Here is a 23,569-nt window from a genome sequence, read left to right as displayed (position 1 = left end):
ACGTCGAAAGATCTACGTCGAGCACTATCAGGTGCTATCAGGTTTGCGGGCCTTATCATTGCTGTAACCAAGTTGTGGGTAACGGTAACGCGTTTGGAAGACCTGGCAACTCTGGGTGTCGGCCATCTTTGTTTTTATTTGCTTGTTTTCGTTCCCTTCGCCGTGTTTCTCACGTATTTTGCATTTATCGCGTTTATTGTGGTTTTGCGTTGCCGTTTGGCAAATACAAGGTGTGTGTGATGGTACATAGTTGGCTGTCCCATTGGCGGCAGTAACAAAGAGCGGCCATACTAACCGGAAGGTGAGCAAATCATACTTAACGCGAAGTTGGCCAAAGTTTCGCTACATCCTTTTCTGTCGCGTGATCGATAATACTCGTGTTTTTTTAATGGGTTAGGGGATAACACCCCTGACTTATAGTCAGTCTTCGATGATTGGTTATCAAAGTTGTGAGTTTCGTGATAGTTGACTGAGCCAGGGTCGTGGTTCAAAACATTTGTTTCCTTAATTTACGCATTGGCGTGAGTATAAAACAAGTGTTACACATTTTCCTTCGCCTGTACAATGTTCATTATGCAGAGTATGCCATATTACGTGAGCGACGTCAACCCTGACTACACTGCTGCCCTTGGTCTTTTCCAACATCTCAACAACGACGAGTTACAGAAATTGCTCAACGATGATGGGCGGGTTGAGAGTATGGTCAAGGACTTGCAGCAGGTACCGTTTCCTTTGGCGTTCAAGTAAAATGTGAACAGGAGGTGATGCAACTGTTTGTTAAAACTAAGGTGAAGAATGCAGAGAACGAACGAGAGATGCTTCTGGCCAGCAACAAAAGTCTGGCAGACTTTAACCTCTCGAGGGAACCCAAGCTACGACAGTGCAGGCAGCGACTACAGGAGTTGTATTCAACAGCCCAAGAGTTGAAGCAGGAGGCAGAACAAAATAAGAAGAAACTTGGTATGTGTTTTTTGTGGAAGTCTGCATTGTTATACCGACCTGAAGAGACATCACTCATTTCCAGATGCACTGGGCGGGCAGGCATCTTTGGAAACTACGTTGGCCTTGCTGCAAACAGCTGCAGCACAAGCTGAGGAGGAATCAGAGGTACCTGTCTTCTTCCTTTCTTTGGACACAGAAATGTTATTGTTTGAAGTGAAACCCTCTTTTGCTTTAGCAATTTTTGCGCGTTGAAAGATTTTGTTTGCGTACACTGCTGATCTACAGAACGTCGAGTGAGTTCACTCGCCAGTCACGAAGACATTCTGTGTACTAGGGGAAATGACGGAGCATTGATAAACAAAAACTTGACACTCAACACTCATGGCATCAGCTGAAGAGCCTTGCAAAGTAGAATTAGGGTTCTTTGTTTCGGGTTTTATGATTTTTTGAATTGGGGGTGGGGGGAATCGGGGTGCTATTTACACACAAGAATTCAGGGAGAAATCGGGCGCTATGATCTCTGTTTGAGATGACATCTGGGAATTTTTGGGTGAAACGAAAGGCATACGAAACAAGCCACTGCTGTGACACTGGGACGAGAAACAATAATCTTTATATTTCCGCTCGGAACTGGGGCAGCGAATGACCGCGGTGCTCGACCACTTGCCCTAGACCACTATTTAGTGAGTATAACTTGCCCGAGCTCCACAAAAGCTCGCCTTTGACTCCTGCAGGAGGGGATTACAAAAGGACGATAAATAGGTTGTCACAAATAGCTGTCTTCGCTGATATTACGATTCACTTTACCGACGGTTTACCTAGGACGACAAGTTGAAGGACCGTGAGGATATCGGGTTTCACACAGGCTGCTTATACATGCATGCTTGAGGTGTGCTGCTGTACGTCACTGGTCACGTGAGGGGAGTAGCATACGTTACAACGTCCTCTTGTTCTGCGATGCGCCCTTTTCACGAGGCAAGGGATTTTTCAAAGGTGCTCGGAACAAAACCCTCGCACTCTCTCTGTAGGTCACCTGCGCTCATCGTGCTTTCGCATCAACTCATTTTATTCGTTAAAGAACACTCCGCGCCGAAAAACTAAAATACGTTTTGGAGTCACCTCAGTGCCCCTTTAAAGGAGTAACAGAGGAATATCCAAAAAATTTTCAGATTAAGCCGTGTGTGTGTGTGGTTAGATGAAAGTGTGTGTCATTTTACCGGATAGCACGAAAGGTTTTGATGTGTGCAATTTGTTTCCCAGAAAAAAAACACGCATAAACATGGTTCCGCGCGTTCGCCCATAACTCGAGTATAACGAGGAGGAGAAGTATGATGGCACTTCACCGATGACGTTACGGGGACAACTCGTTGTGGTTCGCTGGTCAGTGGGGGTCAGCATCCTGTCCCTTTGCCGCTGTAAACCAGTTTTGCCAGTTCCCCCGAGGAATTGGGGATAGAAGGAGCGGCCGACCGAGCCAGGAGCAATGCTTTTTCAGAACCCCGAACAGCCGAGTAGCAGACGACAGCTGCGTAGCAGACAGCATTTCTCTGAACCAATCAGCGAGTGTGGCCCCTGTAGCGTCAGCGTGAGGTCCCAGGCAGATCACAGGCCGGTACTGCTCTCCACCTCCGTTGCGCACCGTCGCTTTTTGCGGCGTACTTTAAATTCAATTTCTGCGATAATTATGAGTCTGTGATGTGAATTACCTCTCATGGTGCATCTTACTGGACTACTTAACAGTCTTATACGAAGAAAATGGATTTTTAAAACTGACTTCTGTGGTACTTTAAGGGTGTCACCTCGGGTATTGCCACGTTTTGCCACTACTGTTCACAAAGGGTACTGCTGGTTGTTGGTGAACACGAAATATCACTGCCTTGTGGCACGTAGAATGCTCTGTTGTGGTATGTTGGAAATTGGTGCCATAAGTGACTGACTTTGGGACTGAAAGGATTGTGCTGCTGGTGCAGGATTCCAGCAAATAAAATGCTTATTCCCAGCTCTTAGAGTGCTTGGAATGAAGTGGTTGCCATTTTTTTTTTTCGTTTGTAAATTTGAATATTTTATTCAGTATGGTCGTGGTATGGAAATCCTGATCAAAATCAAGCATTCTCCAGATTTCACGCGCGGGTAGCAACGCCTCACCCTTTTAGCTATGGCATTGAGCCTGCACTTTGGTTCATGACTTCTTCCTCGTTGGCATTAACATCATCACGTCTTTGTTTGATGTTCTTGCAGCAAATTGCAAAGAAGTTCCTGGACAATGAGAGCTCAGTAGAGTCGTTCCTCGAGGAGTTTACGGTGTCTCGGAAGTTGGCTCACCTTCGCAGGGTCAAGGTGGAGAAGATGACCGAGCTCCTTGTCAGGGGGAACAGGGGGGTGCCTTACGGAGCCGCGGCCAGGGGTATCATAGCGGGCCCTCCTCCACTTCCTAGTCGCCCTGCTCCTCCAGCCCCGTCTGCCATTATAGCACCAGCCCCTTACCCTCCTTACCTCAACCCTGCCCCATATCCCCACCCGCACTCGCAGTTTCCAATGCCTCTTCCGCACATGTAACCCGAGTGGAATCATAGGCGATGTGCAGAATGTTATGCATGATGATGTTCTATTCATCTATGTTCCTGTTCTTTTTTTTTTTTTTTGTCAAAGTCAAAAGTGCCTAGGATTCATCTCTATAGCTGTATCTCTCTATATATATGTATGTCTCCTGTGCCATCGTAGATGATCTTACCTGGCATTGCTAAACTTGTGAGCCCGCGTTCTCTTAGTTCTGCCAAACTATTGTGTCTGTGACATTTTGTATATTAGTTAAATTTTAATTATATCTATCGAAGGAACTTGTGGTCCATATTTTTGGGTAGTAGTGATGACGAATCTGCAGTGCAGACTAACCATTGCTTAGGGTTACCACCTTTCTTTATGAAAACTGCCGGTTGAGTGAATGAGGCCAGGAGGGAGAAGAGGATGAGCAGAGGACTTGGTGAGGGAAATGGACAATATGAGAGGGTGAAAGAGAAGCACATCCTCAGCAGTGTCCAGCAGAAAAGCATACTGTCTGTTCTGTTTGGACTGTTCGTGTGACGATATACAGATAACGTGAGACTTGAAAACAGGAAGTTCTGCCACCACCGTGGCAGGGTTGACCCATTCGAAATTCCTCCAAGGGTCTCATAGAATTTGTTGAAATTTCTCCATGAAATGCCTTTTCTGGTAAAGTACCAGCAAAACGCTGCTGTATTGCTGTTCAACCGGCATATGGCACGAGCAAAAAATATCCTGCCGTGTGGTAAGCCTGTGTGCTGTATCTGCTTTCGTTGCAAGTGGAGATTTCATTACCACGCTACTGAGAGTAATGAGGGGTGAGACGTGTTTTGCTCCTGTACCCATGTGCATTTTGGGTGCTTTGCTGAGTACCTTATGCCCACATGCACTGGATCACGAGGGAGCCATCAAATGTTTGCGTAAAATGTGGATGCAGTCTTAGATTCTGACATTGCATTGGAACTTGCCCTGTCGTTACTCTTTTGCTGGCTCTGATCTGCTGCTACTTTTATTTCAAGCACAGTTTGAAATTAAACTATGTTTGTACAAAGAACATATATATGTGTGCCAAAAACGTTTTTTTTTTATTCAGCAGAATTTTTGACACAGCCAACATCCAGTCGCATAAGAGAACATCACCATTATAACACCTGGAAGCTCCTACTGTTTTTCCATTGCTTTGCATCATATGTTGTGTGTGGTGAGAACACATTTCTGAAAATGCAAGAATGCTGCTCGATATGCAGAAGTGAGTATGCCACAGGACGTAACCCTGTTGTTGCATATGACAGCAAGGCCACGTGAACTTTGACTAGGATTGGCTTCCTCGTGTATCAACGCTATGCGAGAGTGAGGTTCCGTAGTGTAAAATAAACTATGCCCTGTTTGGCACGTAATCAATATTCCAATATTTTCTCCATCTGATGCAAACTATCACAAATTAATTTCAAGGTTCGATAAGTGTGACGTCATGGCGTGTCCAATCGTCCACGTGACTAGCAACGTAGGTCCTCCAAGGTCGATTTTCGCGTCGTCACTACAGCTGCTGGAAGTCTTCCAACTTGGGGCGGAGTGCGGAGACGCGCGCTGTTGCCAGGGGTCCCCTATGACGTCACCTGTCCTTGGAGAATCCGAAACTATGGAGTTTTACGGGTTGTTTGAAAAGTTTGTGAAAGCGCGTAATTGCTGGCGCCTAAACCAGTTTCGGTTTGTTCGAAAGGGGTAATGCACGATAACCAGGTGTTCAAAATCCCAGGTCTCAAAATCCACAATACCAAAATCGCAAATTGCAAAATCAGCTTATATGAAGGTTGTTAGAAGGTCGTGAACGTGCATCGTCAACGCAGCGATATGGCTTCGTGGGGTCATTGTAGCAAATACTTGAACGAGCTGGTTTGTTGGAGCTTCAAAGTGGGTGGTATGAAACGTCGATATAAATTTATTAACCCGAGGGATTGACGGAGCCTATACTGTATTTGTCGATGTCGGTTGAGGGAAATCGCGCGTGGTAAATGAACAACGGTATGTTCACATTGTAGGACAGTACATTGTGAAAAACACGGGCGTCATGCAAACAGGTGTCCGCAGAATTCTGTTTCTCTCTCTTGTTTGTTGTTCTTTTTTTTTTTAATACCTGGAACTGTAACAGCGGGGCATAGAGATCCATTTTCTGAAGTGCCTCTTTATAGTCTCGTTGTGCTGTCGACGCTGTCAGGAAGACGCTAACAGTTTCAAGTATGGCCTGAAGCGAAACAAAATAATAGTTTGTCTGGATGCAGACGTTTCATCGCCGTGCCCATTCGTCAACTTGAAGGTCCTTCTCGGTTCCCTCTACAGTTTCCGAGTCTGGTTTTAGAGAATAACATTTTAGAGAAGCGGCTACGTTCGAGCGAATTACGTTTCAGCGAAAGCAAGGCTCGTTTTATCGAACTACGTTTTAGATAATAGGAGAATAAGAACACCGTTCTCGGGAATGAAGTTTGGGTTTCAACATATAGTGATCGAACCAGCAGTCAATGTTCGACTTTAGGGCAAAGGCGGATGTAGGGTCTGTTTGCGCGTTTTTTTTTTTTTGTTTTTTCCTTGGTTTAATCGTACTACCACTGGTAGAAGTGACCAATATTTCGTAGAGAACGCGTGCTCAGAATGCAAAGGGATTGTTTCGTTCGAAAGCATGTATTCCAAGCCAAGGTCGTGCTGAACACTGGGAGGTAGTAGGTTCGAATCCTACCACCGGCTGTGCTGTCTGAGGTTTTCCGAAGACTTTCGAGACGAATGTCGGCACAGTTCCCCCGAAGTCGGCCCAGGACGTACACGATAATCAACCTGTCCCCCACTCCTTCCTGCTGTCCTGTCCCCATCTGTCAACACCTGTACGGCGCTCATAGCCACAGTTGCTTCGCGGCGCTAACGCGGAGCTTAGAAAAAAAGCGGTGTGTAACAGCGAGCAGGGACTCGCTCGTAATCACTTCGTGTCGTCTATACGGAATAGACGACATAGAACATCTTCTCTTTTCCTCCTGGCCAGCCTCTGACTCGGCGCTTCCACGGCGCGCAGCAAGGGCTCAGGACGTACCACCACGAGGACAGATTAACTTGCTGGTCACCAGTACAAAACATTGCTTTTGAAATTCTTTCTTAGTGTATGTACATGATGATCCATTTTAATCGATATACATTTTTTTTTTTACTAGACGCGGTAGATTTTGCCCAAGCTGAGGGGCCTACAACATAAGTCCAAAATTGAACTTCCGGAAGCAACCCTTAATTAGTTTCACTAATTTGATTAAAATAGACATGCTTTGTGATATCAGACTTCGTTGTGATATCAAGACCTCTCGGACAGTGCGAGAAAAAAATTCCCGATGTAACTCACTCTTTTGTTTTGTTTTTTAGGTTCCTCTTGTGCGGCGCGCTTTTTTCCATCCGGGGCTCATATTGAAGGCCTCTTATATGGGAATACAAATACGTCAGTCGTGCGCAGAAAAAAAAAAAAAAAAAAAAAAAAGAGAGAGAGAGAAGAAAGGAAAAGTATTGTAAAACGTAGCGTCAAACCGAATTGCTCGGGGAACGTTAAAAACTGGGGGACAGATGTACCCCCAATATTTATACTGCACATAATTAGAGGTGAGCACGAGGACGGATATACCCGCACAGTTTTGCGATTTGTGGGTAGAAATTCGGTGTTGCTGCAGGTTGCGGGTGTACCCGCAATACGCCCGCGTTCAGTGCGGATAAACCCGCATTTCCTGTATCCACTAAACTGACCTTTCGCCACTCGAACTTACTTATTAAAGGGGTTGAGGCACTTTCAAGGATGTGGTTCATTACATCGTGGACGCATTGTATTGCGCGCCAGAATACAGATAGAAAAATAATTATCCTTCTGCGCGTCGTACTCAGCAAGACGCAAGCCCACGAACGCACTCCCGAGCAAAGCGCAGACGTCACAGACCTCAGAGTCCCGTCCATTCCCATTGGCTGCCGAAGCACGTGACTTCTCGTGCGCTGCCTCACTGGCGGCGGCGAGTGCTGCGCGATGTCGCATGAGTTTCGGTATCCGCGGTGCCCATTTTCTTCGTTTCTATTGCCCTCCTCGCTGTGAAACTTTCAATGGAGGTTCACATCGATGCAAAGCACAGCCTTTTACGTTTATCTGGGATAACTTGGGATAACCTGTCGCAACCCCTTTAATCTTGGCATTCTTCGTAGTTTTCATCGAGAAGTAAAATTTTCCCCCTGTTCACTTAAAAGAGACTTTGCAAGGATAAAAAAAAAAAAAAAGAAAAGAAAAAAGACATAGGTGAACATTATACCGAACACGAACCACTCCTTCGATACCGAATACAACATTCGCATTCATTTTGCTCCAGTAATTCATTCGTAAATGAAGACAATAGCAAACCGAAATGCGAAGAGCAGAAAACAGAGCTCCATACTACGGTGGTTCGTCCTGAGGAGGATTCCGTGACGTCACCCCAGGATTATGGTCTGCTTCCTTGCCGGCGGATGTGAGCAGTGTGTAGGGAGCCTCCATGTGCGTCCCCTTTTCAGGGAGGCGACAACTCCGTCGTCTGCTACGAGCGCCGCCATCTTGACTCCCACATCGCATTGGGCGTCAGCGGCGGGGTTGCGTTTGTCTCGATTTTTCGCGACAGGAAGAGGGTGAAAAGTGGAGAAGCCGCAGCCCGCAGCAACCCATGGAGGCTCCCTAAGCAGTGTGTTGCTTTCAGCGCCCTCTCACTTCACAGAGGCGAAACGCTCGCTTCGTAATACTTTGTTTGAGTAAAATCTGCGCAGTTTTGGACCGAAATATTTCGTACACATGCTCCTTACATCCCAAACCACAACCTTTGTGGTGATTCTGTTGCAGAACCCCACTTTAAAACTAACAAATTCTACACCGAAACATGAAGCGAAAAATGATGCGTTCGTGGAAATTCCTCTGCTTGTTTTCAATCCAACTGTATCTGGCAACGCACGAGCCGATCATCTCACAATATCATGGTCAGACTGATGCACTGTAGCTGTTACCATGCCAGTCGTTTTCCCACGCAGACTCTAAGAACAGAACTTGACCACATGACACGCCCAGGACTAACCGTCACTCAGAATGATATCCTCCTCCTTGCTCATTCGTTTTCAAGTTTCAGGTTGCGGGTAAAATGTGGATGTACCCGCACGGCGTCCGCGGCCACTGATCTCTATGTATAAAGTATGTCTCTGTGTATGATCAGTGTCCGCGGCTAGCGCGAGTACATGAGCATGACACGCCGCAGGGTGCGCTTACCCTCGCTCACCTCTACGCATGGTCGCCTCTGCTTTGAGAATCCAAACTCCCTGCGCAAGCTTTAGCGTCAAAGCGAGGACCAGATGTGTCTGAGTCACGGAGTAGTCTGAGTGCATGGCCGTAGCTCGAGTGTATGGTGCAAGAAATGAACATGACAGTGGCTGTCGGCTTGTGCATTTTCTTTATTGTTTCACTTCTGTACCAGTGGTGGTAGGGTCCTGAACAAAACGACTATCATAGGACGCACGCCAGCATGACGGAATCCGCGTTGCTTTAAAGAATATGAGAGGTAATGTTCCACAATATATAGGGTGCATCATCAGGGTGCGAAAGAATACGCGATCGGAATTCTGGAGTGGTTTCGAAGCGAAATGTAGGCAACAAAATGTTAGGTACAAGGTAAACTAAAAAGGGCACTCAATGTTCAGCTGTGAGGTCATCGAATCATTGGTGCATGATAAACCGTGTCCTGCGGTGTTGCTGTCCGCCCCACGAGCTACTTGAGTATGACCCATATTTCGAGTACGACGATGACGCAGAGGAATGTAAGTGGCTTTTGCTGTTGATTATGCGTTGCTGGCGGACACTGGTAGTTGATCCATCGACACCTGAAGTTCCATAGCCAGCGATCCTGGAGCGCGAAACTTCGTGGAAGCGCCTAGCTCCGGCCTTCTCTCCGGAAACTACGTACCCTTTGCGTAGTCCATGACTCGTGGTTTCACGTCCTCCCGTTCTAATAATGACGGTCCTCCTTGATAGTCCACCACTCGTGGTTTCACTTCCTCCCGTTCTAATAATGAGGTTCCTCCTTGATAGTCCACCACTCGTGGTTTCACTTCCTCCCGTTCTAATAAAGAGCTTCTTGCCTAGTAGTCCACCATTCGTGGTTTCACTTCCTCGCGTTCCAATAACGAACTTGCTGCCCATTTCCTCTTTCGCCTTCACCAGATCTGTAATACTAAATATCCGCCGTCTACCGAAACCTGTCACGTTTATGTTCCCGCCATTGCGTACAATTTTGATTTGATGTATCCGCCCGTTATAGTTCGGACCGAATCGTTCGAACGTATACCCAGTTTTTGAGCCTTTTGACATCCCGAATTTGATTTGGTGACTGCGATGTTCGGCGCTTTCGTGACTGTGAATTGAACTTTGCCTTCTCTCTTGCTGCGAAGTGAAGGATTGGTGTCTGCTGTCACTGCGATTTTCGTGAAAGTGGTGGGCATGGCTGTGGGAATTTAATTGCTCTGTTGACATGTACTGATGGCGCAAGCCACCCCAGCCGGATCCCTCTCCTCCTATGATGTACGAGCGCGTCTTCCCTGTTCTGCCGTGTTCTCTATCCACTGTGGTGTGCCAGTGCTTCTGCAACCCAGATTCATTGCCTCCAGTAGAGTACCAGAACCTGCTTTCAGACGCATTGAACATCTGGCTGCTAGTGTGGCTGCTTTGTCTGTGACTTGTTGACGTTTTGCTAGTTCTTATTCTATGATGACGTGTTTCTCCTCTCTCTTCGCTAGAGCTTCTCTCGGCACTACTTTCGGTTCTTCCACGATGGTGCCTCTGCCATTCGTACCACCTAGATCCTGGTACCTGTGGCTGGTCTGGTACTCTACCAGGACCTCTTGGACGCCCTTGTTCTGTTTCAACGAACGGAATTTTTGATTGTGGTTGCTTAGGACCAGATTGTTTAGGCGACTTAAAAGGAGTCCCTGGCTCTTCAGGCTCACTTGGGAGACCTGGTTCTCCTGGGCGTCGTGGCCCTCCTTCGGGACCCCGTGGCTGTCCTGGTCCTTCAGGTGTTTCAAATGGACCGCTCGGGCGCTCAGGTCCTCCGGGACGTTGGGGCAAGCCTGGTTCTTGGGGAGTTCCGGTCGGTCCGAGTGGTTCTCCCGGGCGGCGAGGTCTTCCTTCGGGACCCTGCGGCTGTCCTGGCCATTCAGGTGCTCCAAATGGACCGTTCGGGCCATGAGGCAAACCTGGTTCTTGTGGAGTTCCGGTAGGCCCGCTTGGTTCTTCTGGGAGCCGTGGTCTTCCTTCAGGACCCTGTGGCTGCTCTGGCCCCTCTGGTGTTCTAAATGGACCCTGAGGTTTCCCGGGACGTTGCGGCCAGCCTGGTCCTCGTGGAGTTCTGGTCGGCCCACTTGGTTCTCCTGGTCGCTGTGGTGTTCCTTCGGGACCTTGCGGCTGTCCTGGCCCTACAGGTGTTCCAAACGGACCGCTCGGTCCTTCAGGTTGTCCGGGATATTGTGGTCCACCTGGTTGTTGTGGAGTTCCGGTCGGCCCACTTGGTTCTCCTGGCCGCCGTGGTATTCCTTCAGGACCCTGCGGCTGTCCTGGCAGTTCGGGTGCTCCAAACGGACCGTGCGGTCCTTGAGGTTGTCCGGGATATTGCGGTCCACGTGGTTGTTCTGGAGTTCCGGTCGGCCCACTTGGTTCTCCTGGGCGCCGTGGTATTCCTTCGGGACCCTGCGGCTGTCGTGGCCATTCAGGTGTGCCAAACGGACCGCCCGGTCCTTGAGGTTGTCCGGGATATTGGGGTCCACCTGGTTGTTGTGGAGTTCTGGTCGGCTCACTTGGTTCTCTTGGACGCTGTGGTCTTCCTTCGGGACCTTGCGGCTGTCCTGGCCGTTCAGGTGTGCCAAAGGGGCCGTGCGGTCCTTGAGGTTGTCCAGGATATTGTGGTCCACCTGGTTGTTGTGGAGATCCAGTCGGCCCACTTGGTTCTCCTGGCCTGTGGGGTGTTCTTTCGGGAACCCGCGGCTGTCCTGGCCGTTCAGGCGTGCCAAACGGACTCTGCGGTCCTTGAGGTTTCCCGGGATATTGTGGTCCACCTGGTTGTTCTGGAGTCCTGGTCGGCTCACTTGGTTCTCCTGGGCGCTGTGGTCTTCCTTCGGGACCCTGCGGCTGTCCTGGTCGTTCAGGTGTGCCAAACGGACCGTTTGGTACTTGAGGTTGTCCAGGATATTGTGGTCCACCTGGTTGTTGTGGAGTTCCGGTCGGCCCACTTGGTTCTCCTGGCCGCCGTGGTATTCCTTCAGGACCCTGCGGCTGTCCTGGCAGTTCGGGTGCTCCAAACGGACCGTGCGGTCCTTGAGGTTGTCCGGGATATTGCGGTCCACGTGGTTGTTCTGGAGTTCCGGTCGGCCCACTTGGTTCTCCTGGGCGCCGTGGTATTCCTTCGGGACCCTGCGGCTGTCGTGGCCATTCAGGTGTGCCAAACGGACCGCCCGGTCCTTGAGGTTGTCCGGGATATTGGGGTCCACCTGGTTGTTGTGGAGTTCCGGTCGGCCCACTTGGTTCTCCTGGCCGCCGTGGTATTCCTTCAGGACCCTGCGGCTGTCCTGGCAGTTCGGGTGCTCCAAACGGACCGTGCGGTCCTTGAGGTTGTCCGGGATATTGCGGTCCACGTGGTTGTTCTGGAGTTCCGGTCGGCCCACTTGGTTCTCCTGGGCGCCGTGGTATTCCTTCGGGACCCTGCGGCTGTCGTGGCCATTCAGGTGTGCCAAACGGACCGCCCGGTCCTTGAGGTTGTCCGGGATATTGGGGTCCACCTGGTTGTTGTGGAGTTCCGTTCGGCCCACTTGGTTCTCCTGGCCGCCTAGGTATTCCTTCGGGACCCTGCGGCTGTCCTGGCCGTTGAGGTGTGCCAAACGGACCGCCCGGTCCTTGAGGTTCTCCGGGATATTGTGGTTCACCTGGTAGTTGTGGAGTTCCGGTCGGCCCACTTGGTTCTCCTGGCCGACGTGGTGTTCCTTCGGGACCCTGAGGTTGTCCTGGCCATTCAGGTGTGCCAAACGGACCGCCCGGTCCTTGAGGTTGTCCGGGATATTGTGGTCCACCTGGTTGTTGTGGAGTTCCGTTCGGCCCACTTGGTTCTCCTGGCCGCCGTGGTATTCCTTCGGGACCCTGCGGCTGTCCTGGCCGTTCAGGTGTTCCAAACGGACCGTTCGGTTCTTGAGGTCCTCTGGGATATTGCGGTCCACCTGGTTCTTCTGGAGTTTCGGTCGGCCCACTTGGTTCTCGTGGCCGCCGTGGTATTCCTTCCGGACCGTGCGGTCCTTGAGGTTGTCCGGGATATTGCGGTACACCTGGTTGTTCTGGAGTTCCGGTCGGCGCAGTTGGTTCTCCTGGCCACCGTGGTATTCCTTCGGGACCGTGCGGTCCTTGAGGTCCTCTGGGATATTGCGGTCGACCTGGTTGTTCCGGAGTTGCGGTCGGCCCACTTGGTTCTCCTGGGCGTCGTGGTATTCCTTCGGGACCCTGTGGCTGTCCTGGCCGTTCAGGTGTTCCAAACGGACCGTTCGGTTCTTGAGGTCCTCTGGGATATTGCGGTCCAGCTGGTTGTTCTGGAGTTCCGGTCGGCCCACTTGGTTCTCCTGGCCGCCGTGGTGTTCTTTCCGGACCGTGCGGTCCTTGAGGTTGTCCGGGATACTGCGGTCCACGTGGTTGTTCTGGAGTTCCAGTCGGCCCAGTTGGTTCTCCTGGCCGCTGTGGTATTCCTTCGGGACCCTGCGGCTGTCCTGGCTGTTCGGGTGCTCCAAACGGACCGTGCGGTCCTTGAGGTTGTCCGGGATATTGCGGTCCACGTGGTTGTTCTGGAGTTCCGGTCGGCCCAGTTGGTTCTCCTGGGCGTCGTGGTATTCCTTCGGGACCCTGCGGCTGTCGTGGCCCTTCAGGTGTTCCAAACGGACCGTTCGGTTCTTGAGGTCCTCTGGGATATTGCGGTCCACCTGGTTGTTCTGGAGTTCCGGTCGGCCCACTTGGTTCTCCTGGGCGCCGTGGTATTCCTTCGGGACCCTGCGGCTGTCCTGGCCGTTCAGGTGTTCCAAACGGACCGTTCGGTTCTTGAGGTCCTCTGGGATATTGCGGTCCACCTGGTTGTTCTGGAGTTCCGGTCGGCCCACTTGGTTCTCCTGGTCGCCGTGGTGTTCCTTCCGGACCGTGCGGCCCTTGAGGTTGTCCGGGATATTGCGGTACACCTGGTTGTTCTGGAGTTCCGGTCGGCCCAGTTGGTTCTCCTGGCCGCTGTGGTATTCCTTCGGGACCCTGCGGCTCTCCTGGCTGTTCGGGTGTTCCAAACGGACCGTGCGGTCTTTGAGGTTGTCCGGGATATTGCGGTCCACCTGGTTGTTCTGGAGTTCCGGTCGGCCCACTTGGTTCTCCTGGTCGCCGTGGTGTTCCTTCCGGACCGTGCGGCCCTTGAGGTTGTCCGGGATATTGCGGTACACCTGGTTGTTCTGGAGTTCCGGTCGGCCCAGTTGGTTCTCCTGGCCGCCGTGGTATCCCTTCGGGACCCTGCGGCTGTCCTGGCCGTTCAGGTGTTCCAAACGGACCGTTCGGTTCTTGAGGTCCTCTGGGATATTGCGGTCCACCTGGTTGTTCTGGAGTTCCGGTCGGCCCACTTGGTTCTCCTGGGCGCCGTGGTATTCCTTCGGGACCCTGCGGCTGTCCTGGCCGTTCAGGTGTTCCAAACGGACCGTTCGGTTCTTGAGGTCCTCTGGGATATTGCGGTCCACCTGGTTTTTCTGGAGTTCCGGTCGGCCCACTTGGTTCTTCTGGCCGCCGTGGTGTTCCTTCCGGACCGTGCGGTCCTTGAGGTTGTCCGGGATATTGCGGTACACCTGGTTGTTCTGGAGTTCCGGTCGGCCCAGTTGGTTCTACTGGCCGCCGTGGTATTCCTTCTGGACCCTGCGGCTGTCCTGGCCGTTCAGGTGTTCCGAACGGACCGTACGGTCCTTGAGGTCCTCTGGGAAATTGCGGTCCACCTGGTTGTTCTGGAGTTCCGGTCGGCCCACTTGGTTCTCCTGGGCGCCGTGGTATTCCTTCGGGACCCTTCGGCTGTCCTGGCCGTTCAGGTGTTCCAAACGGACCGTTCGGTTCTTGAGGTCCTCTGGGATATTGCGGTCCACCTGGTTGCTCTGGAGTTCCGGTCGGCCCACTTGGTTCTCCTGGGCGCCGTGGTGTTCCTTCCGGACCGTGCGGCCCTTGAGGTTGTCCGGGATATTGCGGTACACCTGGTTGTTCTGGAGTTCCGGTCGGCCCAGTTGGTTCTCCTGGCCGCCGTGGTATTCCTTCGGGACCCTGCGGCTGTCCTGGCCCTTCAGGTGTTCCAAACGGACCGTTCGGTTCTTGAGGTCCTCTGGGATATTGCGGTCCACCTGGTTGTTCTGGAGTTCCGGTCGGCCCAGTTGGTGCTCCTGGGCGCCGTGGTATTCCTTCGGGACCCTGCGGCTGTTCTGGCCGTTCAGGTGTTCCAAACGGACCGTTCGGTTCTTGAGGTCCTCTGGGATATTGCGGTCCAGCTGGTTGTTCTGGAGTTCCGGTCGGCCCACTTGGTTCTCCTGGCCGCCGTGGTGTTCCTTCCGGACCGTGCGGCCCTTGAGGTCCTCTGGGATATTGCGGTCCAGCTGGTTGTTCTGGAGTTCCGATCGGCCCACTTGGTTCTCCTGGCCGCCGTGGTGTTCCTTCCGGACCGTGCGGCCCTTGAGGTTGTCCGGGATATTGCGGTCCACCTGGTTGTTCTGGAGTTCCGGTCGGCCCACTTGGTTCTCCTGGGCGCCGTGGTATTCCTTCGGGACCCTGCGGCTGTTCTGGCCGTTCAGGTGTTCCAAACGGACCGTTCGGTTCTTGAGGTCCTCTGGGATATTGCGGTCCAGCTGGTTGTTCTGGAGTTCCGGTCGGCCCACTTGGTTCTCCTGGCCGCCGTGGTGTTCCTTCCGGACCGTGCGGCCCTTGAGGTTGTCCGGGATATTGCGGTCCACGTGGTTGTTCTGGAGTTCCGGTCGGCCCAGTTGGTTCTCCTGGCCGCCGTGGTATTCCTTCTGGACCCTGCGGCTGTCCTGGCCGTTCAGGTGTTCCAAACGGACCGTTCGGTTCTTGAGGTCCTCTGGGATATTGCGGTCCACCTGGTTGTTCTGGAGTTCCGGTCGGCCCAGTTGGTTCTCCTGGCCGCCGTGGTATTCCTTCCGGACCGTGCGGCTGTTCTGGCCGTTCAGGTGTTCCAAACGGACCGTTCGGTTCTTGAGGTCCTCTGGGATATTGCGGTCCAGCTGGTTGTTCTGGAGTTCCGGTCGGCCCACTTGGTTCTCCTGGGCGCCGTGGTATTCCTTCGGGACCCTGCGGCTGTTCTGGCCGTTCAGGTGTTCCAAACGGACCGTTCGGTTCTTGAGGTCCTCTGGGATATTGCGGTCCAGCTGGTTGTTCTGGAGTTCCGGTCGGCCCACTTGGTTCTCCTGGCCGCCGTGGTGTTCCTTCCGGACCGTGCGGCCCTTGAGGTTGTCCGGGATATTGCGGTCCACGTGGTTGTTCTGGAGTTCCGGTCGGCCCAGTTGGTTCTCCTGGCCGCCGTGGTATTCCTTCTGGACCCTGCGGCTGTCCTGGCCGTTCAGGTGTTCCAAACGGACCGTTCGGTTCTTGAGGTCCTCTGGGATATTGCGGTCCACCTGGTTGTTCTGGAGTTCCGGTCGGCCCAGTTGGTTCTCCTGGCCGCCGTGGTATTCCTTCCGGACCGTGCGGCTGTTCTGGCCGTTCAGGTGTTCCAAACGGACCGTTCGGTTCTTGAGGTCCTCTGGGATATTGCGGTCCAGCTGGTTGTTCTGGAGTTCCGGTCGGCCCACTTGGTTCTCCTGGCCGCCGTGGTGTTCCTTCCGGACCGTGCGGCCCTTGAGGTCCTCTGGGATATTGCGGTCCAGCTGGTTGTTCTGGAGTTCCGATCGGCCCACTTGGTTCTCCTGGCCGCCGTGGTGTTCCTTCCGGACCGTGCGGCCCTTGAGGTTGTCCGGGATATTGCGGTCCACCTGGTTGTTCTGGAGTTCCGGTCGGCCCACTTGGTTCTCCTGGGCGCCGTGGTATTCCTTCGGGACCCTGCGGCTGTTCTGGCCGTTCAGGTGTTCCAAACGGACCGTTCGGTCCTTGAGGTCCTCTGGGATATTGCGGTCCAGCTGGTTGTTCTGGAGTTCGGGTCGGCCCACTTGGTTCTCCTGGCCGCCGTGGTGTTCCTTCCGGACCGTGCGGCCCTTGAGGTTGTCCGGGATATTGCGGTCCACGTGGTTGTTCTGGAGTTCCGGTCGGCCCAGTTGGTTCTCCTGGCCGCCGTGGTATTCCTTCTGGACCCTGCGGCTGTCCTGGCCGTTCAGGTGTTCCAAACGGACCGTTCGGTTCTTGAGGTCCTCTGGGATATTGCGGTCCACCTGGTTGTTCTGGAGTTCCGGTCGGCCCAGTTGGTTCTCCTGGCCGCCGTGGTATTCCTTCCGGACCGTGCGGCAGTCCTGGCCGTTCAGGTGTTCCAAACGGACCGTGCGGTTCTTGAGGTCCTCTGGGATATTGCGGTCCACCTGGTTGTTCTGGAGTTCCGGTCGGCCCACTTGGTTCTCCTGGGTGCCGTGGTATTCCTTCGGGACCCTGCGGCTGTTCTGGCCGTTCAGGTGTTCCAAACGGACCGTGCGGCCCTTGAGGTTGTCCGGGATATTGCGGTCCACCTGGTTGTTCTGGAGTTCCGGTCGGCCCACTTGGTTCTCCTGGTCGCCGTGGTGTTCCTTCCGGACCGTGCGGCCCTTGAGGTTGTCCGGGATACTGCGGTACACCTGGTTGTTCTGGAGTTCCGGTCGGCCCAGTTGGTTCTCCTGGCCGCCGTGGTATTCCTTCGGGACCCTGCGGCTGTCCTGGCCCTTCAGGTGTTCCAAACGGACCGTTCGGTTCTTGGGGTCCTCTGGGATATTGCGGTCCAGCTGGTTGTTCTGGAGTTCCGGTCGGCCCACTTGGTTCTCCTGGCCGCCGTGGTGTTCCTTCCGGACCGTGCGGCCCTTGAGGTTGTCCGGGATATTGCGGTACACCTGGTTGTTCTGGAGTTCCGGTCGGCCCAGTTGGTTCTCCTGGCCGCCGTGGTGTTCCTTCCGGACCGTGCGGCCCTTGAGGTTGTCCGGGATATTGCGGTCCACGTGGTTGTTCTGGAGTTCCGGTCGGCCCAGTTGGTTCTCCTGGCCGCCGTGGTATTCCTTCGGGACCCTGCGGCTGTCCTGGCCGTTCAGGTGTTCCAAACGGGCCGTTCGGTTCTTGAGGTCCTCTGGGATATTGCGGTCCACCTGGTTGTTCTGGAGTTCCGGTCGGCCCAGTTGGTTCTCCTGGCCGCCGTGGTATTCCTTCCGGACCGTGCGGCAGTCCTGGCCGTTCAGGTGTTCCAAACGGACCGTGCGGTCCTTGAGGTTGTCCGGGATATTGCGGTCCACGTGGTTGTTCTGGAGTTCCGGTCGGCCCAGTTGGTTCTCCTGGCCGCTGTGGTATTCCTTCGGGACCCTGCGGCTGTCCTGGCTGTTCGGGTGTTCCAAACGGACCGTGCGGCCCTTGAGGTTGTCCGGGATATTGCGGTCCACGTGGTTGTTCTGGAGTTCCGGTCGGCCCAGTTGGTTCTCCTGGCCGCCGTGGTATTCCTTCGGGACCCTGCGGCTGTCCTGGCCGTTCAGGTGTTCCAAACGGGCCGTTCGGTTCTTGAGGTCCTCTGGGATATTGCGGTCCACCTGGTTGTTCTGGAGTTCCGGTCGGCCCAGTTGGTTCTCCTGGCCGCCGTGGTATTCCTTCCGGACCGTGCGGCAGTCCTGGCCGTTCAGGTGTTCCAAACGGACCGTGCGGTCCTTGAGGTTGTCCGGGATATTGCGGTCCACGTGGTTGTTCTGGAGTTCCGGTCGGCCCAGTTGGTTCTCCTGGCCGCTGTGGTATTCCTTCGGGACCCTGCGGCTGCCCTGGCTGTTCGGGTGTTCCAAACGGACCGTGCGGTCCTTGAGGTTGTCCGGGATATTGCGGTCCACCTGGTTGTTCTGGAGTTCCGGTCGGCCCAGTTGGTTCTCCTGGCCGCCGTGGTATTCCTTCTGGACCCTGCGGCTGTCCTGGCCGTTCAGGTGTTCCAAACGGACCGTTCGGTTCTTGAGGTCCTCTGGGATATTGCGGTACACCTGGTTGTTCTGGAGTTCCGGTCGGCCCAGTTGGTTCTGCTGGCCGCCGTGGTATTCCTTCGGGACCCTTCGGCTGTCCTGGCCGTTCAGGTGTTCCAAACGGACCGTTCGGTTCTTGAGGTCCTCTGGGATATTGCGGTTCAGCTGGTTGTTCTGGGGTTCCGGTCGGCCCACTTGGTTCTCCTGGCTTCCGTGGTGTTCCTTCCGGACCGTGCGGTCCTTGAGGGTGTCCGGGATATTGCGGTCCACGTGGTTGTTCTGGAGTTCCGGTCGGCCCAGTTGGTTCTCCTGGCCGCTGTGGTATTCCTTCGGGACCCTGCGGCTGTCCTGGCTGTTCGGGTGTGCCAAACGGACCGCCCGGTCCTTGAGGTTGTCCGGGATATTGCGGTCCACGTGGTTGTTCTGGAGTTCCGGTCGGCCCACTTGGTTCTCCTGGCCTCCGTGGTGTTCCTTCCGGACCGTGCGGTCCTTGAGGTTGTCCGGGATATTGCGGTCCACGTGGTTGTTCTGGAGTTCCGGTCGGCCCAGTTGGTTCTCCTGGCCGCTGTGGTATTCCTTCGGGACCCTGCGGCTGTCCTGGCTGTTCGGGTGTGCCAAACGGACCGCCCGGTCCTTGAGGTTGTCCGGGATATTGCGGTCCACGTGGTTGTTCTGGAGTTCCGGTCGGCCCAATTGGTTCTCCTGGCCGCCGTGGTGTTCCTTCCGGACCGTGCGGTCCTTGAGGTTGTCCGGGATATTGCGGTCCACGTGGTTGTTCTGGAGTTCCAGTCGGCCCAGTTGGTTCTCCTGGCCGCTGTGGTATTCCTTCGGGGCCCTGCGGCTGTCCTGGCTGTTCGGGTGCTCCAATCGGACCGTGCGGTCCACCTGGTTGTTCTGGAGTTTCGGTCGGCCCAGTTGGTTCTGCTGGCCGCCGTGGTATTCCTTCGGGACCCTTCGGCTGCCCTGGCCGTTCAGGTGTTCCAAACGGACCGTTCGGTTCTTGAGGTCCTCTGGGATATTGCGGTTCAGCTGGTTGTTCTGGGGTTCCGGTCGGCCCACTTGGTTCTCCTGGCCGCCGTGGTGTTCCTTCCGGACCGTGCGGTCCTTGAGGGTGTCCGGGATATTGCGGTCCACGTGGTTGTTCTGGAGTTCCGGTCGGCCCAGTTGGTTCTCCTGGCCGCTGTGGTATTCCTTCGGGACCCTGCGGCTGTCCTGGCTGTTCGGGTGTGCCAAACGGACCGCCCGGTCCTTGAGGTTGTCCGGGATATTGCGGTCCACGTGGTTGTTCTGGAGTTCCGGTCGGCCCACTTGGTTCTCCTGGCCGCCGTGGTGTTCCTTCCGGACCGTGCGGTCCTTGAGGTCGTCCGGGATATTGCGGTCCACGTGGTTGTTCTGGAGTTCCAGTCGGCCCAGTTGGTTCTCCTGGCCGGTGTGGTATTCCTTCGGGGCCCTGCGGCTGTCCTGGCTGTTCGGGTGCTCCAATCGGACCGTGCGGTTCTTGAGGTTGTCCGGGATATTGCGGTCCACGTGGTTGTTCTGGAGTTCCGGTCGGCCCACTTGGTTCTCCTGGCCGCCGTGGTGTTCCTTCCGGACCGTGTGGTCCTTGAGGTTGTCCGGGATATTGCGGTCCACGTGGTTGTTCTGGAGTTCCAGTCGGCCCAGTTGGTTCTCCTGGCCGCTGTGGTATTCCTTCGGGGCCCTGCGGCTGTCCTGGCTGTTCGGGTGCTCCAATCGGACCGTGCGGTCCTTTAGGTTGTCCGGGATATTGCGGTTCACCTGGTTGTTCTGGAGTTCCGGTCGGCCCAGTTGGTTCTCCTGGGCGCCGTGGTATTCCTTCGGGACCCTGCGGCTGTCCTGGCCGTTCAGGTGTTCCATACGGACCGTTCGGTTCTTGAGGTCCTCTGGGATATTGCGGTCCAGCTGGTTGTTCTGGAGTTCCGGTCGGCCCACTTGGTTCTCCTGGCCGCCGTGGTGTTCGTTCCGGACCGTGCGGCCCTTGAGGTTGTTCGGGATATTGCGGTACACCTGGTTGTTCTGGAGTTCCAGTCGGCCCACTTGGTTCTGCTGGCCGCCGTGGTGTTCCTTCCGGACCGTGCGGTCCTTGAGGTTGTCCGGGATATTGCGGTCCACCTGGTTGTTCTGGAGTTCCGGTCGGCCCACTTGGTTCTGCTGGCCGCCGTGGTGTTCCTTCCGGACCGTGCGGTCCTTGAGGTTGTCCGGGATATCGCGGGCCACCTGGTTGTTCTGGAGTTCCGGTCGGCCCACTTGGTTCTCCTGGCCGCCGTGGTGTTCCTTCCGGACCGTGCGGTCCTTCAGGTTGTCCGGGATATTGCGGTCCACCTGGTTGATCTGGTGTTCCGGTCGGCCCAGTTGGTTCTCCTGGCCGCTGTGGTATTCCTTCGGGACCCTGCGGCTGTCCTGGCTGTTCGGGTGTGCCAAACGGACCGCCTGGTCCTTGAGGTTGTCCAGGATATTGTGGTCCACCTGGTTGTTCTGGACTTTCGATCGGCCCACTTGGTTCTCCTGGGCGCCGTGGTGTTCCTTCCGGACCCTGTGGCTGTCCTGGCCGTTCAGGTGTGCCAAACGGACTGCCCGGACCTTGAGGTTCTCCGGGATATTGTGGTTCACCTGGTTCTTGTGGAGTTCCGGTCGGCCCAATTGGTCCTCCAGGGCGCCGTGGTCTTTCCTCGGGACCCCGCGGCTGTCCAGGCCATTGAGGTGTTCCGAATGGACCGTTCGGTTCCTGGGGTCCCTCGGGACGTTGCGGCCAGCCTGGTTCTTGCGGAGTTCCGTAAGGCCAATTTGGTTCTTCTGGACGCTGTGTTCCTCCCCAAGGACCAAGTGGATATCGTGGTTCCTCAGGTCTTCCATAAGGTCCGTTGGGCTCTTCGGGACGTCCGGGGAGTTGCGGTGCGCCTTGTGGTCTTCCTGGCTTTCGTGGTGGTTCGTTGGGGCCATGTGGAAATTCTGGTCTTTCTGTCCATCTGCTGGGTCCATACGGCTCGTCAGGGTTCTGTGGCCTTCTGTTAGGGCCATAGGGTTGCCATGGCCATTTTGTCGGAGGAGTTCCAGGCTCATACGGTTGGTTGCCTGTTCCGTATGGATAACGAGGTAGTCTTGGATCCCTAAATGGCCGATTCTGTTCAGCCCACCAGAGTTCCTCAATTATGTAGCGCCATGTGTGAGTTATCCGCCAGAGGAAGGACCAAATTGTTTCGCTGATGTCATCTATGATATAATCGCTGTCACCAAAAAGAATAGTAACTTCATGCCAGGTAGTCGGGCCATTTGGTACCTCGATGATAAAGCGCAAAATGCGGCGCAGCCTTACTTTGACTTCCTGAATGTAACCTGTCTCCCCATAACTTCCGTATATCAGAAGCCAAAAGGGATTCCACGGCCCTGGTCGTGCATAAGGCCTATTGTCGCTCGGTGTGTTATCAAATGGGTCCAAGGACGCACAGCGAGGCGAAGTGTACCCATTCGTTGTGAATGGCGAAGGTATGGACGGCCTGCTTGCTGAGATCCCCAGTAATGCCCCCCTCGGAGGCGTTAATAGTCCCGTCACGACAAGTGTGAACAGAGTTCGAGGAATGAAGTCGCCTGACCTCAGTTGCAGCCATTCACCAGAAGGATACCAAGGGTAAGCGCGGGAGTACGGAGTACGTCGGCTGCCATACGGATAAGGCCTTCCGTCCCGAAGCATGCTCTGGAGCCAACTGAACACAGCACGTTCCCGGACTCTGATGAAGACATCTCGAACCACATCAGTCGTAGCACCGCCGAGCGGCGGAAACCGGTAGGGCGACCGTTTGTTCTGGACACGTCCTCCGTTGTCTTGTGGTTTCCTTTGCGGTAAGTCCCTCCCTGCTCCACCTTGAGTTCCATTACGCCCTTGATTGGCTTCTGTTGGGGCTACAGCAGTGCTTCCCTGTGCAAAAAGGCGTAACCATGGTGTTTGTCACAGTGTGTTGGTTTATATCCTTCCTGTGTATTTACGCAGTAATTCTTATTTTGAGCTTTCACTATGAGAGCCCTTTGCATTCGCACGGCATTGGTTTGTATTCCCGTTTCTGCTTTAAACCACGCACGCCGAGAGCACCCATCTGGACACTCGCCTGTCGGGAGCAAAGTAAAACAGAGCGCCCCCTCACGTTTTCTTGCGTTTTTACGATAAAGTGGATCACGAAGCGACATGTTAAAGGGGGGTATGATATCGTTATCTGCCCTGATTTGTTGAAAACGGGGGGCGTACGCCTTTTCTGTGACAATTATGAACAGCATAAGTGTCACAGAAATGGCGTACGCCTCCCGTTTTCAACAAATCAGGGCAGATAGCGATATCATTCAAGATGATGGTTGGCTAGGAGCGTCCTATGCGGTGAAGTTCATTTTTAAGAGTGTACCGTCTGCAACAAGAAATCCCCGAATCGGTGCTAGGAGAGCAAATTGTCCCTGTAAGAGTGGCGGGTATCGTTTCACGGCACTCGCTTTTTCTCCGAATTCCGGGCATGAACTACGTCGTAAAAAAATAAACGACGAAAAACTTTCTCGGGGGATAATAAACTGCGAAAAAACGTACGCTTTACGAATGTACGAAAAAAAAAAGAAGAGATAGAGGGAAAGAAAAAAAAAACGACTTCGAAAACAGTTACATTGTCACGCCAGAAATACTTGGTAGTAGATTTACACCTATAAGGTTAGTCCACCCGCACTCGTGTGTCTACGCTCTTAGCAATGAACTTCACCGCATAGCACGCTCCTAACCAACCATCATCTCGAACGAGATCGGTATCCGCCGTAATCTGTTGAAAACGGGAGGCGCACGCCTTTTTTTTGTGACAAGTTCATTTTTAAGAGTAGGGGACAC

At 54.0% G+C, this 23,569-nt stretch overlaps 3 protein-coding genes across 5 annotated transcripts; 1 reads left to right on the top strand and 2 right to left on the bottom strand.

Moving 5' to 3' along the window:
- The first annotated feature begins 100 nt into the window (after positions 1-100).
- On the top strand, positions 101-4,541 carry LOC135370957 (vacuolar protein sorting-associated protein 37B-like). Of its 2 annotated transcripts, none has more exons than XM_064604902.1 (5): positions 101-301; positions 580-720; positions 789-960; positions 1,025-1,107; positions 3,181-4,541. In XM_064604902.1, exons 2-5 carry the CDS (start codon positions 583-585, stop codon positions 3,496-3,498), a joined length of 711 nt encoding a protein of 236 aa, XP_064460972.1. In that variant the 5' UTR covers positions 101-301; positions 580-582; the 3' UTR covers positions 3,499-4,541. The 2 variants fall into 2 exon arrangements, with proteins under 2 accessions (XP_064460972.1, XP_064460973.1); XM_064604903.1 differs by lacking the exon at positions 101-301 and adding an exon at positions 439-521.
- Positions 4,542-10,848: 6,307 nt separating this feature from the next.
- Positions 10,849-14,430, bottom strand: LOC135369762 (uncharacterized; the record flags this gene model as incomplete). The annotated part of the gene is made up of 1 exon (XM_064603279.1): positions 10,849-14,430. A coding segment is annotated over one exon (3,459 nt), but the record flags the coding sequence as incomplete, so codon positions are not given.
- LOC135370955 (uncharacterized) lies at positions 14,412-21,728 on the bottom strand. 2 transcript variants are annotated; one of them, XM_064604897.1, is made up of 2 exons: positions 17,254-21,728; positions 14,412-17,109 (listed from the first exon to the last, which is right to left on the bottom strand). In XM_064604897.1, the coding sequence occupies exons 1-2, from the start codon at positions 21,694-21,696 to the stop codon at positions 14,434-14,436; spliced, it is 7,119 nt and encodes a 2,372-aa protein (XP_064460967.1). In that variant the 5' UTR covers positions 21,697-21,728; the 3' UTR covers positions 14,412-14,433. The 2 variants fall into 2 exon arrangements, with proteins under 2 accessions (XP_064460967.1, XP_064460968.1); XM_064604898.1 differs by having other exon boundaries at positions 14,412-16,965.
- Positions 21,729-23,569: the final 1,841 nt, after the last annotated feature.

The sequence above is a fragment of the Ornithodoros turicata genome, chromosome 10 (assembly GCF_037126465.1).
Source record: "Ornithodoros turicata isolate Travis chromosome 10, ASM3712646v1, whole genome shotgun sequence".
NCBI classification, from domain to species: Eukaryota; Metazoa; Arthropoda; class Arachnida; order Ixodida; family Argasidae; genus Ornithodoros; species Ornithodoros turicata.
This window is presented reverse-complemented; position numbering and strand designations above follow the sequence as displayed.